Source organism: Tachypleus tridentatus, chromosome 13, assembly GCF_004210375.1.
Source record: "Tachypleus tridentatus isolate NWPU-2018 chromosome 13, ASM421037v1, whole genome shotgun sequence".
NCBI classification, from domain to species: Eukaryota; Metazoa; Arthropoda; class Merostomata; order Xiphosura; family Limulidae; genus Tachypleus; species Tachypleus tridentatus.
In genome coordinates this window covers 245,375,077-245,393,293 of record NC_134837.1, presented here as the reverse complement: position 1 = coordinate 245,393,293, position 18,217 = coordinate 245,375,077, and the positions used below count along the sequence as shown (strand labels likewise).

The 18,217-nt window shown below is 33.4% G+C and overlaps 1 protein-coding gene across 1 annotated transcript in view; it reads right to left on the bottom strand.

Annotated features, from left to right (window-relative positions):
- Positions 1-18,217, bottom strand: part of LOC143239027 (protein turtle-like) — a 212,590-nt gene that overhangs the window by 76,167 nt on the left and 118,206 nt on the right. The window contains exons 2-3 of the mRNA XM_076479760.1: positions 5,092-5,427; positions 3,021-3,131 (exon numbers count right to left, since the gene is read on the bottom strand). Of these exons, the coding sequence (XP_076335875.1) occupies positions 3,021-3,131; positions 5,092-5,427 (447 nt within the window). The remainder of the gene's footprint in view (positions 1-3,020; positions 3,132-5,091; positions 5,428-18,217) is intronic.

Sequence of the window (18,217 nt, the reverse complement as noted above, 5' to 3'; positions counted from 1 at the left end):
AGAATGGGCGGTGGATGGTGATAAATAGCTGTCTTCTCAATAGTCTTACACTGCTAAATTAGGTACGGCTAGCAAAGATAGCCCTCGTGTAGCTTTGCGCAAAACGCAAACACAAACAAACGAACAGCATGAAAATAGGCTTGATTTCATTTGAAGTAAGTTACACTGAGATCTTTTATTGTAGGGTTTGAACCTTTTGGTATACATCTTGTTTTTCATTATTGTGTATTAATTTAAATAACATTTTACAATGTTTATTTACTTCCCTGTATGTTCAATGCCCATTTTTTTTCGCCCTAATTACATGATTTGTTTTTCTAAACAACATCTGAGATTGGGTGTAATTTAATGATTGTTTTTTCTCTGAGTGTTGCCCGTTCCCAAATGTGCTCACCTTTTTTATCACTTTAAAATTTTGGGCAGCTACGACAGACAGCCATCAAATAGCTTTGCGTAAATTTGAATGAACAAAAATATTCTTTTAGGTGTTCAAAGTGAACATAATTATTATGTAATCTTTAGAAAATCATATATATGCTAAAGTGTGTAACATACGGTAATATATAACTTTAGTTTCTCAGTAAACGTGTAATACACTAACAAATAATTATCTAGACGCAGTATTCTGGTCTCAGATATTAAAGATACAAAGGAGATTTAACGTGGCTTAAAAATGAGGTTCATAAAATAAAGATTCAGTAAGGTCCAAAAATATCATATATTCCAAATTGACGATGCTCCATCTTCCATCAATTAGATCTTCAACGTTTCTCTTAAAAGGGTAAGAAGTTTATTCAGAAACTTAGTTTTTGCTGCATTTTTGACATTTTTCGGAAATTTGTTTTCTTATTATTCACACACACATGTTATTTATTCATTTTTATCCATGAACTGTCTTGCTAGTGAACATACTTAGGTATTGTATTTAAAGCTATTGTTATATTGTCACAATTGCCTACTGTAGGCTAGATGTTTTTCAAATGTAGAAATTAAGTGTGGTTTTTAGTGACAAAATGTTTTTTTTGACAGTCTAATGGGTAATAACCGTACCAGCTGCGGACGGTGGAGAGATAGGTTTTGGGACGTTGTGAGTTAAAACACCAGATACATAACCCTTATTTGACCTTTCTTGCCAAATGTTTTCTCGGGTACCTATGTTATATCTGACAGAAGAAAAATCACCAACACATTTTAGAGCTATTGTTGCAGATATGCTATTTTAAAATGCACATATTTTACAGTTTCTTAACAAATGATACATTAGTAATTAATATTTTGTTTTGCGTATGTATCAAAGGGGACAATAGTGAATCTCTTTTATTTATATTTTTTGATAAATATTACAATTTTGAATTTAATTCTTAGAGTGTGTGTGTGTTTTCTTATAACAAAGCGTCATGGGCTATCTGCTGAATCCACCAAGGGGAATCGAACCTCTGATTTTAGCGTGGTAAATCCTTAGTCTTACCGCTGTACCAGCAGGGAACAATTCTGAGAGAAAGTTGAGTTTCCGAGTGTAATTCTTGTATGATGCTTTTGGTTTCGATGATTTCACATCATTGTTATATGTGTTGAATTTTCACTTAGACGCTTAAGACGGAATTTACACTATTAAAGTAGTTTTATATATATATATTTGTTTAATATAAAGTAACTCTGTGCGAAACATTTTTAGGACGCTAAATATATAAATGTAGAAATATGATAATGTTACGTTAAACAGGAAACTAAATAAAAGTGAAAGAAGAAAAATTAAATTAAAATTAATACAAGTCACGCATTTCCTCAAACCTTTGTTAATTCGACAAGGAAAATATTGACTTCACTTATGTGACTTTTACCCATAAGATATGTTTGTGTACATAAATCGATGTACTAGACGATAAAGAGCATCCCTGGTCTGTACTTTGATTTTAAAATATCGAATCTCTTTTAACAAAGAGAAATATCTGAGAATATCAGAGGAAATGAAAATTAATCTCTATTAAAATTGTTCTATTTGAATTATTTCCAAAATTTTAAAACACTTTTAAGCAATAATGTTTACACCGAACCAAACAACCAAACATATGCTAAACATTTGTTGTTTCTCAGTGATTCTTCTATTGTTATTTTCACGTAAGCTTTAGTAACTGAAAGCAATATGATAAATAGTGAGAAGAATATGCTAACTATAAGTAGCAATAACCTTTTTAACTACCTGCGTTTATTCACTCGTTGCGAAAATGGAAATGTGTTGTATTACGAAAACAGTAGGGTCCAGCATGACCAGGTTGTTGAGGCGCTCGACTCGTAGTCCGAGAGTCGCGGGTTCGAATCCCCGTCACACCAAATATGCTCTTTCTTTCAGCCGCGGTGGCGTTATAATGCTACGGTCAATTCCACTATTCGATGGTGAAAGAGTAGCCCAAGAGTTGGTGGTGTGTGGTGACGACTAGCTGTCTTCCCTCTAGTCTTACACTGCTAAATTAGAGACGGCTAGCGCAGAAAGCCCTCGTGTAGCTTTGCCGAGCTCCCCAGTGGATTAGCGGTATGTCTGTGGACTTACAACGCTAAAAACCGGGTTTCGATACCGGTGGTGGGCAGATCATAGATAGCCCATTGTGTAGCTTTGTGCTTAATTCAAAACAACAGCAACAGCTTTGTGCGAAATTCAAAACAAACAGTAAAATTAATTATTAAGTTGAAAAGAATTAATTTTGAGAGGAATTTATTTTCTAACGCTTCTTTAGTATTTTCGGCAACGCTTTCCAAATACGCAGATAGTTTTATTAAATTAGTGTTCACGGAATGTTTTACAGTTTCTACAATTCAGCAGAAACACTATTTTGTGGTTGCCCCGAGCATGCAATGTTTTTTTTAGGTTACATAAAATTAATTTACTCTGTGATTTATAACTCTTTTCTTTATTTCGATGTTAAGTATCAAAAACTAAAATATATGTTCTATTATTTATAATACGCAAATAAAGCATTAATATGTAAGAGAAAATGTGGTTCAAAAATGAGTAGTTTACCTACCTCCGATGGATTTACATAAGAGTTTGATGGTTTCACCTTCATTGAAAGAGCCTACAATTCCTTTGAGCTCTTTTCCTTTTTCGTTGAGCACTAAAGGATCACCAGGTGGAACTAAAGACGAAAAAATGTATTAGATATTTTTGTTTATTGACTCACACCTTTTATTCTTATTTTGCACTCCTAAACCGTTAAAAAAAACTATTAAATTTGATGAGCATGCCCTTTAATAATAAAATGAATATGATATATTTACTGCCTGAATATATCAGGGATGACAAGCAGTTACTCTCTTTCTATGTTTTGGGAATATCAAGAGAATAGGTCATCAAAATATATAATGCTTTTGGTGAAGAGTAAACTGCGAAATCTGTCATGCGCCAGTATGCAATATCAAAAACATCGCATTCCAGTAGGCCTTTCAAAACAGATAAAAAATGATAAGGAACATTCACATTTTCAATAATATAAAAATATCTGATCATCTAGCACTGTGAAGATACAATAATGTTTTGTGCAGATTTACCTTTCACAACATATATATGTGTTGAATAAAATGAAACTTCTTCATGTATTGGATTCGTCGAACAGCGAATCATTTAAGTATGATGCAATTTGGAAAGGCATATATATACTCAACTGCCACTAAAAATTTCATAGTTGTGGAAAAACGAGAAATCCTTATATATACATAGATTTCTGGCAGTATTCTCCATAGTAGAGATTCAGTGAAACAAAAGGCAGACTATATTACAACGCTTTCCTTTTCTTCTATTTAATTGGAGTCTTCCCCATTACCACTTTTGTCAACGAAAATAGATAAAGTATTTAAATGACGATTTAAGATAAATTAAATTTATTGTATGGGATTTTATGCACGAACGCGATCTACATATCTTGATCTTCAGTCATGTCTAAAAGTGCCTCCAAACAACGCCACTTAAAATGATCTTGCAATATTACGCTGTCATGCTTTTTTCAATATACTAATGTTTAAAAAAGAGAAAACGATATTTATAACGTTATTTTACAACATTAACCAACACTATCGAATAATGTGTCAATGAATAAAATGTTGTTGTTTTTTTTACGGAAAGTTAACAAAATTCAGGGTATACACATTTGACGCAAAGCATACACTGTATTCATTTAACGAAATATATTTACCAAAAACTTACTACGTGATAATAATATTATGATAACGAGAGGTTGAATACGTTGTATTAAAACAATTTTGGAGTCTCATCACGCAGTTATAGTACATCTCGACTATGCATGTCTCATGATTATTATTTTGAAAATAGTCTTTTAACGCATTTTCCGTTGCAAAAGTTCCCATCGTAAGACTGTCATGTTCAAAGTATAATACTCTTACTTACTTGCTTTCCATAATTCATCCAGTGTACGAGGGCTGTATTTTTACCCTTTCAACATTCAGATCGAACAAAAATCCATAGGCAACTTGATCAGTAGGTTTTGGACTGTAATAGCGCGAATACTCATTTCAGTCTCTAACTTCTTGACGTATGCGGTGGTTGAGCGGATACGCCCTCGAAGCAATTTGTGTGTACCCTTGATTTATGTTTGCCAGATGGAGATCCTTTTTGTTTACACCTCATACAATTGCCTGCGGCACGTGAATGGCGTTTACCACTGACGCTTTTGAAATCCTCGATCCGAGTGTAAGGATAAGCTACGTAGGAAATTTTTAGTATATTCTCTTCCTAAAAGTGTTCAATTTGTGTTGACATCACACTATCCACGAAAGACGATATCATAGTGTAGTTTGGATAGATTATATTCTACCGAAAACTTTGTATTGGCTGTGGCTGTGACACAAATTACTGGTATGCGTATTTAAAATCGCTTTTTATAACGTACTCAAACCTCAATATACCATAAAATACTTCGTTTTCATAAAAATATTTTTTGACAAATATGTGTATGGATAGACATTAAATTATCAGCATTGTTTTACAATAGTAATGATGATAAAATAACAGGTAAACAGAAATTGGCTTGAAGTCTTTTCGAGAATAAGACAATTGTGAAACATTGCTTGAAGCATTCTTACCAATGACCTTTAAGGTGATAATTGTATTTATAGTTCGAGCCTTGTGAAAATCTACACGACATCTGTATTCTCCAGCATCGTCTAGCCTCACGGGGTCTAGCTGTAGAAAGGCAGGTCTGTTAATCATGTTGAAGTAAGCTCTGTTTTCTAGCTGAGAGCTGACAGATTGCCGAGCTTGCTTGACTTTACCTCTTCGAGCGTCGAGTGTGTAGATGGGTTGAGCTGACTCTCCCCTATACCAGAGAATTAGAGCAGCAGAATCGTCAGCAGCTGGGGAAGATATGTCACATGGTAGAGCTACTTTCCCCCCAACTACAGCAGTGTACAGGATAGAGGCTATAATAAAACAAAAGAAATAGAAATCTGTCAATATCGGTTTGGAAATCTTATTAGGTTAATAACGCTAGGATATAAATCAGCATTTTCGACCCATTGAACAAGAATTTGATGAAAGAGTCCAATGTTGAAGAGTTTTGAGCGGTTCTGATGTAGCAGGAGAAAGTGAGTTTTTCATCTCTGCATTCAAGAAAGTGTAATTTAAAATATTAGTTAAAAACAAGAAGGGTTGATATTTAAAAGGGTAGTAAAATGAATGTTTAAGTGCAAGTACGTTGAATGAGAATGGTTTATTTAAGTGTAAACTCTTATGGTAAAAATGTAAAATATCGACAAAATACGGATAAGAATAAATGCAGTTCAGCTAAAGCTAGTGCTAGTTGCAGGGATATTATCATTGGATGTGACATGATCCGTCAAAATATAACAAGATAAAAAAATAATTTATAAAAAGCTATTGAATACACTAATAGCGCATGCAATACATAGAGAAAACAGGAATTTACTTAGAAACTCAGAAGATATTAGATTAAAATATATGTTAAGGGATATCGGTAAAATATTTGTTAAAGTAGATAAAACACTGGGCAATTGTTATGTGTTTAAAATACAGATGACATATTACAGAAAGATAAAACACTGGGACAGCGGTAAGTCTACGGATTTACAACGCCAAAATTAGGAGTTCGAACCCCATCAATGGACACAAAAGATAGCCCGATGTGGCTTTGCTATAAAAAAAACACCCTCTCTATTCATACGCATGATCATCACTTCGTCTTTATATTGAGCAGGTTTTACTGTTTTGAGATTTAAGTGACTGTCCGTTGTGATTGTCTTTAAGTTCAATGACAAACAGGTGTTTTTATTTCAGATTGGTTGGTTTGGCATTTTATGACGCCAAGCAACTAGGCCATCTGCGCCTTTTATTTTAGGAACTTAAAATACATAAATTACAGACTCTTTGGTTGATACTTAGTGAATACGTAAGAACTATTCATAAAATACAAAAAGTATACAAAATTTTAACAATCACATTTAAAGTGCTGTAACAATTAGAGTGTGACAAAATTCAAAATGTCCGAGAAGTTTATCGACACTTTTTATATTTTTTATTTAACAAAAGTAAAATAAAATGTATTAAACTTTGAAGCAAAATGTTTGCAATAAAATTCATAATTTTTGGCATATCTATCAAAACTTTTAAAACAGTGTTAAGAACTTGCTAATTTCTAAAGGAAATATTGGGTCAGCATAGCAAGGTGGTTAAGGCACTCGACTCGTAATCCGAGGGTCGCGGGTTTGAATACCTATCACACCAAACATGGTCGCCCTTTCAGCCATGGGAGCGTTATAACGCAATGGTCAATCCAACTATTCGTTGGTAAAAGACTAGTCCACGAGTTGGCGGTGGGTGGTGATGACTAGCTGCCTTTCCTCTAGTCTTACACTGGTATATTGGGGACGGCTAGCGCAAATAGTCCTCGTATAGCTTTGCGCGAAATTCAAACCAAACCAAAAGGAAATAAAAGATAAAACAATAAAGCAACATTTACTAAGGATGTACTAATGTGACATTTCCGTGAACGTCAAAACAGTTTTCACCGCAACAAAACTTCCGAGAGCAAATATTTCACTGAATCTGTATTATAAAAATCAATATATCAATAATTATGTGCACTTTTTTGCATTTGTTGTTATTAGCATTTACTACATATCAGTTTAAAGTGCCATACCACATTTTATATTTAGATTCGATCATTTTACGATTTATTTGTTTTTGTTTTTCATTTTGTATTTTAGATGTTTTCTTTTAATTCTAGCAGTGTTAGAGTTTTCTGTTTTACTTTTTTTTAAAGCATAGACTATCAAAGAGATAAGTGATAGCTCATCTTAGTTTATTCATGTCTTTTTAAGGTGTAGCGGGTATACAATCAGATGGAAATTGGAACAACTGTCAGTGACCACATGGTTAGTCACAGACCTTATGAACTACTGAGAGGTTGAAAAGACCTATTTCAGCTTCACAGTTGGTCACACAGTTCAGAGGATCTACACTCTGTTCATGGATAACAAGTACTGGCGTTAATGTCATTGTTTGCCTGTACCTTTCACAGGTGAGAAAACGTTTTATACCCCTACCAACGATCAACAAATTCGTGTTTGTTTAGTTAGAATCTTACAAACTAAGGAACTTACTGGATTTTCCAGAATCGAATTTACTGCATAAAGTTTAGACGACGTCAGAAAGCCTTTTGATAACTTGATTAATAAATAGAACAACCTCGGCCAATATGGTACCTTCTGACCGATCAGATGTGTGTCCCATAAATGCAGAGCAGTCTCAATGCTCGGAGGTCTCTAGTGAGTACCTCTTGTTCTCAACTATTGCTATTCCAGACAATATGATTCAATAAGATCTCAAGTACAATCTCTGTACTGTGTCCATTAGTCGTTCCTGATTGTGAAGGGATGGAACAGAGGGAAGGCAGATAGCTAGTCAACAACACTGTCAACAACTGGATTTCTCTTTACCACAAATAGTAGAATCAGCCGTAACATTATAACGCTTCCACTGCTGAAGGGGAAAGCAGAATCGTAGATATGATATTATAAGTGACACCTAATTCACTAATTGAATTAATGGAATAAAACATGCTTTTTAAATGTGTTTTAATTTCAGCTCCCTTTATTCAAGTGGTGAAATAATTATTCAATTACAAAACTTTTCCTAATTAACTTCCTATACTCTAATTTATCGAACGTATTCTATTATCTTGGGATTATTATTGTAGTTAATATATTTATCCAAGTGCTAAGGCTGACACAACATACATGAATTAAATTTCCATTTCAGAGCAATTCATTAAGACAAGCAAACATATCAGGTTCTTTGTTTCAATCATTATTCACCAAAAGAATTCATTAAAACGTAATCAACTTAGATTATTGGATAATTTTTGTGAAATCACTGGATATGTTAAATGAATGTGTTAAATGTGTCAGAAATGTGCTGCTGCGTGCCTCATTAACAGATCCGACATGGTTTAATGTTTCAGTGTGCTGGACTGTGGATCCGATGTTCTATAATTCGGTCCCATTGGTGGGTGCTTGTTGACTAGCCGCCTTCTCTCGTCACCTGTTCAAAATTAGGAAAGCCTAGCGTAGATAGATTTGAGTAGGTTTTGTTTTTTTTCCGTTACAATCGAAATATACAAATGTTGAATACCCTCTTTAAAATTTGTAGGTAATGTTATATCGTCAAAACCTCTCTAATTCTAATCTTAAAGAGTAGTGTCATGTTTCAAGATATAATGTACCCCTCCAAACAATATTTTGAATTCATTGTTGCATTTTGTTTCGTAGCTTTTTATTTTCGCAGCTTAAACTATTTTTGTAAAACCTCTAAAGGGTTATATTTTAAGCACTACAAGATACTTTCAGTGAACTAACGGTAAGAACCTTTCACTCTAAATCAGATTAATGTTAGCAACTGAAAAACTGCTTTGATATTTCTTCACTATGAGTAGAGTGAAGAGAAATCACTTGAAAACTCAGGAGATTTGTTTGTTTTCTTGTGTATTTTTTAAATAGAGAATGGTCTAGTGAATTACTTTGCTTTTGAAATAAAGCAGATACAAAAAAGAGCTTCAACACCAAAATCCAAAATTGTGATAAAATTCGATGAATGATTTCCTGTCATTCTGAGGACCGCTTCCTTGCCCTACTACTTTCAGATCCTTGCCGTTATTCACGCTCGTTTCTATGCCCCTTGGAGAATTTTGATCAATAGAATGAAAAGTCTTCGGATGGCCTTCAATCGGATCTCGTACTTTAGCAGAACAACCCGGTTCACATCACTGGTGGGAATTCGGGATGTTATAAAAGGAATTCAAAAATGTTAGAATTTACGATCCGTGTCATGGGGCCTTCTTTTATCTATATCAGTTATCTCCTTTCAGTTTTTGTTATGGCTGAGTTAGGCTGGTGTCATTAAATAAAACCATGAGAAAAGGATTAGTTTACAGATATTGAAATCAATAACAAGTAGATAATTTTATAATATACTCCAATAATTACGGCTGGAGATTTAAAGTATTTAAATTTATAAATTTCTCATAAACTTGAAGCATTAGAAACTTGAAAAACGAATAATAAATGTTATAGCTAATACTTACATCGTTATAATTGAAAGAAAAATACTTAGTGTGTGATAAGTTGGTTTAATATGACACGTGGGAACTTTTATTTTGATTGCACTCATAAAGAATCGACTATACGGTTTTAAAGACGAAATATATTGTACATGCTTAAACTGTACATAAATTCAACATCGAATAGATAATCTAAAATTGATATTGTGAGAGGACTAACATTATTCATGTGAGCTGATTGTTCATTTTGATATCTTTAAAGGACATATTTTATTTCAACGACAATGAAGAACAAAGAGTGCCTTATTTACACCTGTTTAAGGTGAATAACTTTCATATATAAAATCATATCACTTAGCTGTTACGATTTCAATACTTTTAATAGCCCATGATTTACTACAACTTAACAAATTACTTGATTGGTTAAATATCCGCAGAGACTTTTCAAATTTTGTGTGTTCTAAAGATTCGATACATTTTGGTGTTTTGAAAACATAAACGAAAATAACGTCAATATGTGATAATTACGTGCTTCAAAGATGCAGTAAATGTGTTATTATGTTATGTTATACGACTAGCTTTGTACAGTAAAACGGTATTACTTAATTATTCTTTTTTTTTTTCAAAATTAAACTATATTTAGATAACAAAATATTTTGGACTTCTGAAAATAATCTCTGAAAGTACTTAATTACGTTGAACTATAATTACTGGATGTAATATTGATCTTACAGTTATTTTCTCAACATGCAATTTTCTAATGTAACTAATTATCTCATATGATGTTAAACATACATAATATGCCTAAATGACACGAACAAAACAATCATTGTATTATGTATATATCTTAACGTGCATTTAACTATGTTATTAATTAACAGTTTTTAGAGATTTTAATTATAGAGCGGATTTATTCGCGAGAATTCTGATTTTCTGAACGTCAATTAATCTCACGAGTTTAATATATGCCTTTTATAATATCCAAAGAACATAATCTGAAAATAAGGTCAACAAAGTTTGACAAATACCTGTAAAAATAATTTGGAAAAAGAACAAAATATTTTCAATCTAGCAAGAAAGCCAAAATAAAAAATATAGTTTCATGAAAGTGAAAGTTTCTTTCTTTCTTCAAATCAAGTAAGGAAGGCAAGTCATGAAATTACCTGTGTTTAAACGACGTGAATTGACCATAGTAAATCTACCTGTGTTTTTGGATTTTATGGGGTTCTCTTTTGTCGAAAATATCTAAGACGTGACTTCTTGCTATCATTGAAAAAGGACGTATAACAATTTTTAGTGAGTACTAAGTTGATGCTGCTACATATAATATCTAAACATTTCTTTGACATTTAGAACTTAGTTATTTTGTTAAAGTATTTTCGCTTATTTTGTTTTTGAGAGGACGAAACATTTCTGTTTCGTGGGTTGTTTCTAAAATAAATTGTTTTTTTGTAGAAAGAAAGTTGACAAATCAGAGATTACCATAATAAAATCTCATAAAATAGTGCCATAATAAACAATGATATAAGGAAGCAGATGGTAATGGCTTCAGTGCAAATCAATTGACTTAAGTTGATTTTTTTCATAAACATAAACAGGTGTGCTTAATATTAGTTCACGAAAACTAACACTACTCAATGCTATAAACGGATTGTTTCTTAATTTTAATATCGCACAAAGCTACACATGGATTATATGCGTTAGCCGTCCCTAATTTAGCAGTATAAGACTAGAGGGAACATAGCTGTTTACCACCACCCACCACCAACTCTTGAGCAACTCTTTTACCAACGAATAGTGGAATGGATCGGTCGTCACATAATAACGCCACCACAGCTGAAATAATAAGCATATTCGAACCCGCGAACTTCGGATTACACGTTGAGTGCCTTAACCTCATGGCCATGTTGGGCCGCTATAAACGGAAGATCTGTTGGTTTTTGTATAAAGGGCAGATGTTTCAAAGGTAGAAACAAACATTTGTATGGTCTCTTTCATGAGAAAAAAACCAAAGACTAAACTTGTCGAACTTACTTGTATTTTTTACATATTTTAATAATTTTTATTTTTAGTTTTTAAACAGTAATTAAAAGATAGATAATCAAATAAATATGTAATTCAATATCTATGATATATAGAAGAGAAAGAAACCGTGATTAAAATGTAACTTATCACTAGGAATCTAAAAAACACACGCTAAAACAAAGTAATTAAGGTTTACTATTATATCTAAAAGAAATATAATGTTCAACATATAATATTCACTCTTCTGTGAATAAAGTTAAAAAAGGCAAAAAATAACAGTATACTCTTCCTATTTTTTTGTTTTTTGAATGCTTTTAAAATCTGCACACAGATAACTTCTTATCAATAATAACATCGTATCGAAGTTTTGTCTGCTATAGGGTGCTTTATTTACAAAAAAAATATTCCTTAAAATATTCAACATTAGTAAATAGAGTTTATTATCTCTTACAACATTCATTTAAAGTTTCTACGCAAGTTCTTAGGTGACCATAAAAATCTTTATTCAATAAATATTAAAATAACTTATTGTCTGATTTTAGAAGAACGCTTATAGTTAAATAATAATACAAACATTCAGCGTAAAAAATTGTAACATTTTAATTTAACTGTTGGAGCTTACTTTATGCTCACTGTGTGAGATTTATTCTGAAAAATGTGTAAATGAAATTATTTACAAATATATAAAATGCTTTGTCTTAGATGCTAATAATGGCCCGGCATGGCCAGGTGGGTTAAGGCATTCGACTCGTAGTCCGATGGTCGCGAATTCGAATCCCCATCGCACCAAGCATGCTCGCCCTTTTAGCCGTGGGGGCGTTATAATGGTACTATCAATCCCACTATTCGTTGGTAAAAGAGTTGACAGTGGGTGGTGACGACTAGCTGCTTCACCTCTAGTCTTACACTGGAAAATTAGGGACGGCTAGCGCAGATAGCTCTCGTGTAGCTTTGCGCGAAATTCAAACCAAAACAAAACGTATATATCCCTCCAAATGCTAAGGGTTGAGTACGATATAATAAAATGATTTTGAATGTTCATGTCAGCAAGCCACGTGAGAGCCTTAGCTGGTAGGAAATCGTAGAAGAATGACTAGTATCAGTGTGCATCTTGAAATTGCTTGGCGTTACGTGGATAATGTCATCGAATATTGATCGCCCTTGAGAAAAGTGTGTAACAGCCCTTTCCGAATTGAAATAATCATGCATTCAGATCATAAAAAAGTGTTCAAGTCGAGGATTTAGAATTTGCAATAAGGGGATGTTCAATGTGTTTATTGGAATTTAAAAACCAATAAATATGGTTTAACTTGGGGTACCAAGACTATACAAAAAGAAGCGTGTAACAAGTCTTGCCTTTGAAGTGGTAAAAAGGTGACGCGTCTTTCAGTAGTTGGAATTGTAGAAACACACCTGAATGGCAAAAGCCATCCACGAGCCCAAAGCCACGACACTCAAGATAATCAAAAAGTATATCTGTTTGAAAAGCGACACAAGTCGCGTATACAAATATTGCTTGCACAAATATCGTTGTTCAACATCGCATACCTCAAGCAGCTGAAAAATGAAATACGGCCCTCAGATCTCTCTTAGCAGTACAGACTATAAAGACGCAGTGAAGCTCCAATATCATTTTGATATGACATACTTATTTTCTTTAATTATAAACCACTATTTAATATTCCTGATAAATTATTAAATCAAAAAATGTAAAATTATGTTGTTCTCTTAGAGTAGTATACACCGACTTAAATATTTATCACCATCTCCATCCTTCTGCAGCGTTTGTTCTGTACAATATTAATGAAACTAGTATTACTTACTTTTTTCAGTTGGATGTGTTTATTTGAAGTTAAACATAAAGATACACAGTGGACTATCTAATATATGTCCACCAAGGGTATAAAAACTCGGTTTCTAACGTTGTAAGTCCGCAGACATATCGTTATGCCACTGGGGGACTTTAAAGTTGAAACACCGTATTTAAAATTTTGGAATAAATCTGTTGTGGTGATTACTTTCATTCTTTTGTCATTTAGATACCGCTTCATAAAATGAAAGATCTAATTGTATTAAAGAGATGTTTAACTGCTTCTATTTAGTGTTTTTATAAAGAACTTACTTAACTAGTTCTCATAGGGCAGGTTAAATTTCTGTGGTATGCGGCCAAACAATGTTTTCCTTCCATCTATAGTCATAGAATTTACTTAAATTATTGATTATTTTATTTCCGCACTGTCATGGCGGCAACACATAGTTCAAGATGTCTAATATTTTCTTATTATATTTACCTTAAGCCCTTTCTTCTTTTGTTAGATGACTTTTTTCTGTTCACAAGGATGTTTCAGTGTATTTTGATCCTGGATTAAAACTACTTAGAACTTGAATATCTTTTGTCGGCCGAATATTGATGTCAACTGAATCTGATAGCTGACCAATACCGCTCTCTGCTTGACAAATAAGGCAAGTTAATGTTTGAAATATAGACGCTTATTTTGTAATAGGTTTGAGAAAAAGAAAAGCCCTTTTGAAATTATGTTAACATTTTAGTGCGTACGAGCTGTTTCCAGCATGTTTTTGTGTTTTATATGAAATAAGGATTTTGTTTATTTTATTTAAGGCGTCCAGGTTTTCTTATTTTCACACCAATTCCGAAAAATCAGTCGAATACCCTGCTCGGGAAGTTCTCTTATTAAATCACTGGGTCGAACTTCCAGTTAATCGCGGGTATCTTTTATCAAAGAAAGTTTTTGAAAAAATTAGATTTATCTGAAAATTCTAAGACCAAAGCAATGTATTCTGCAATCTAACTTATATATACAGCATTTTTAAAACTAACAAAACCAAAAACCTCACTGGAAATTACTGTTCAATCCAACTTTCATCATTATACTTACACATATTTGTAATTTTAAGCAACCAAAAGCATTTAATGCACGAATATAAATAAAACTAAAACAAAAGGATTTACTGCCTTTGTGCGGGTTTCACATTGACCGATTCTGGAGTTTTCATTTGTGCCAAAAGTCATAAAGCTATATAAAATAACATTTGTTCAGATGGGTAATCAATCAAATGACGTAATCACATTGACAAAGCCACCGAACTGCTCGTTTTTAATATTAGGACTGTATCCAGTGCTTAAATTGATCCATGTGGTAAAAAACTGAATTTTCAACTAGAATAGAATCCTATGCTCGCTTAGACGAAACAACAAAAAAAATACTTTAAAATTCAGAGGGAATATAAACAGCTAAAAAGAACATGTCATCTGGTTCTTTAAATTAAATAACAAGATTGACTGTTATTTTTATAAAGCGCCTAAACCTGAAAGCGCAGACCACGTTCAGTAGCTTCAAGTCTCAATCCCTGGACTTTTCTATCTGCTGCTTCACAAGCTAAACATTAGGCCACACTTCAATAAGGTTAAAGCTGTAAAAAACAATTAATGTCTCTTATTATTTACACCAATAACTATATTTTGTAAAATGTTCGAAAAAATTGTTTGTTTGCTTTGAATTTCGCGCAAAGCTACTCAAGGACTATCTGCACTAGCCGTTCCTAATTTAACAGTGTTAGACTAGAGGGAAGGCAGCTAGTCATCACCATCCACCGCCAACTCTTAGCCTATTCCTTTACTAACGAATAGTGGGAGTGACCGTCACATTACAACGCCTCCATGGCTGAAAGGGCGAGCATGTTTGGTGCGACGGGGATTCGAACCCCTTAACTCACCTGGCCATGCGGGCAGTACGAGAAAATATATTAATACTTTGTTATTTTCAATCAATAAGAAATTACTAAAAGATGAAATCCGATAGTTTCTTCTATTTCAACACAAAGTAAGTAAAATGTAGAATTTCTTGTGTAATTTTAAACAACAAAAGTTCTACTGCAAATATAATTGTTTTTCCTTAATATTTCACCACTGTTTGAATCATAGTAAATATTTTACTGGCTTACTTCACTTTCGGATCAAGCTGCAAATTTTAAGGATTTCGTTGATATCTTTCTTAGAATTTTATTTATTAATGAATTAAGAATAAAAATAAAGTTAATTAGATATGCCCTTTATTTATTTTCTAACTGACGTTGATTGTCTGTGATATGATACTTGATTCATTACCCAATTATGAATTTAGTGAGATTTAACCATATTTTAAATTTCTCTGTATGTGCATAAGTGTGAGAGTGTATTTTACAAGTACCTGAGCAATATGTGTTCACAGAAGGCCGCGTAGAACGTAAACTATATGTTACCGTGGGGTTCAGTAGCCTTGGTTGCTAAGTTAACTACAGCAATGGGATTACACATCCTAAAGTAAACTAAGGGCCACTGTATTCTAAATAGATCTTACGGGTTTTCGCATCTACACAAAACTAAGGGGTTCTATATTGTAGACAGAACGAAGAGTTGTAATATACTAAGGGGTTATATGTATAACTAGCCGAACTAAAGAACTATGGGTTCTAGACATAACTAAGTTGTATGTCGTAAACGATCTGATATATGCAACTGAATAAATACAACTTTTAAACAAAGAGGTAATACAATTGGATCCTAGAGAGGTTTCGGACTAACAAAGTAGTGTAATGATTTCAGGTTTTGTATTCTTCTCGAAATGGTTTTTCACAGATATGCTTAAATATTCCTCTCAACGAAATAAAACATTATTCTGTATTCATCATCTATTTAGTGGAAGAATGTCTCGTGAGAGGACAGCGGTAGGCCTAAGGACTTGCAATATTAAAATCAGAGGTTCGATTCCTCGCAATGAACACAGCAGGTAGCGTAATGTGGCTTTGCTCTAAACCAAACACATACTGGAACAATGCACGAAAGTACGATATCTAAACAAATAAGCCAATATATAAATAAAACCTCCTTTTAAATTCAATAATTCTCAATGAGCACTGGTGAATAATAACTGACTTCTAGTTACTAATATTTGAAATGGAAGGCCAAAGTGAAGCGATAATGTAGTTTTAAACAATTATAAAAAACACTGTTTATATAATATCGGTTACAGTCACGAGGTTAAGAATAGAAGCCAATCTAATTGTTTAGAATCTTTTATTTTAATTGTTAAACAAAATGTCCAACAGAATAAATAGTGTTTTCATCAGTTATATTAGTTATGTTACGTTCAATTATTCTCTTCCAGCGCGATATTGTAGTACTTTCATGGCCGTAACTAAACATCGATCGGAAACTGTCTTATCACCCGCTGTAGTCACGAATGAAGCATTGCAGGACTCTAAGTACAATTACTCAAATAACAAAACTAAGGTTTTTTTAAGGAAGTGAATTACACGCCCACAACTCAGGCTTCGTGTGCATTAAAAACTGAAATCACGTATCGTTGTGTTTGTTTGAATGAAAACACAAAGCTACTCGAGAGCTATCTGTGCTAGCCGTCCCTAATTTAGCAGTGTGAGACAAGACGAAAGGCAGCTAGTCATCACCACCCACCGCCAACTCTGGGGCTACTCTTTTACCAACGAATAGTGGGATTGACCGTCACATATAACGCCCCCCACGGCTGAAAGGGCGAGCATGTTTGGCGCGACGGGGATGCGAACCTGTGACCCTCAGATTACGAGTCGCACGCCTTAACACGCTTGGCCATGCCGGGCCAAAATCACGTATAATTTTTATTTGAAAGTAATTCTTATAACGGCATTGTCTTGCGAGCAAAAATCAAACAAACAAGGCTACGTTTCAACATCATGGGGCTCGGCATGGCCAATAGTGTTAAGGCGTGCGACTCGTAATCTGAGGGTCGCGGGTTCGCATACCCGTCGAGCCAAACATGCTCCCCCTTTCAGCCGTGGGGACGTTATAATGTTACGGTCAATCCCACTATTCGTTGATAAAAGATTAGCCCAAGAGTTGGCGGTGGGTGGTGATGACTAGCTGCCTTCCCTCTAGTCTTACACTGTTAAATTAGGGACGGCTGGCACAGATAGCCCTCGAGTAGCTTTGTGCGAAATTCAAAACAAACAAACAAATCAACGTCACGTTTAAAGTTTTCTCGAAAAGTCTGGACGCAAGTAATGTCCTTTTTGTTTCATGGCAGAAAAAGTTAATAATAGGAACTTTAATTTTCTTGCTTATCATACTGTAGATATAATATATAATACTCAGAATATCTTTAATCAGTCGAGGAAAGCTATTCACTCACAAACGAACAATGTTCGTGTCAGAGGAAACCAAAATTATAGATGTTATGAAGAACAGCAGATTGTGCCTTCTTAGTATTTTCTTAAGTCAAACGAGTACAGTATAGAAACTAAATTTGAAGTTAGTAAATTTAGTGATATAGAAATACATTATAGTTTTTAATAGTAGATCGATATAACAGTAATAATTAAAACTGAGAAAACATAACCCACCAAGTCTTCTAATTATGGTTGTTTTTATATTTTATAGCTTACAATATATTTTAATATATAATATTAAACTACTAATTTTAAAATATCTAACTTATTAAAGTAACATTATGTGAAATTTTACAGGATTGAAATAATATATTATAGTTATCTCGCAAACATCAGATGATTAAACCTATTCTTATAATCTCGACACACAGTTATTAAACAGTTATTCA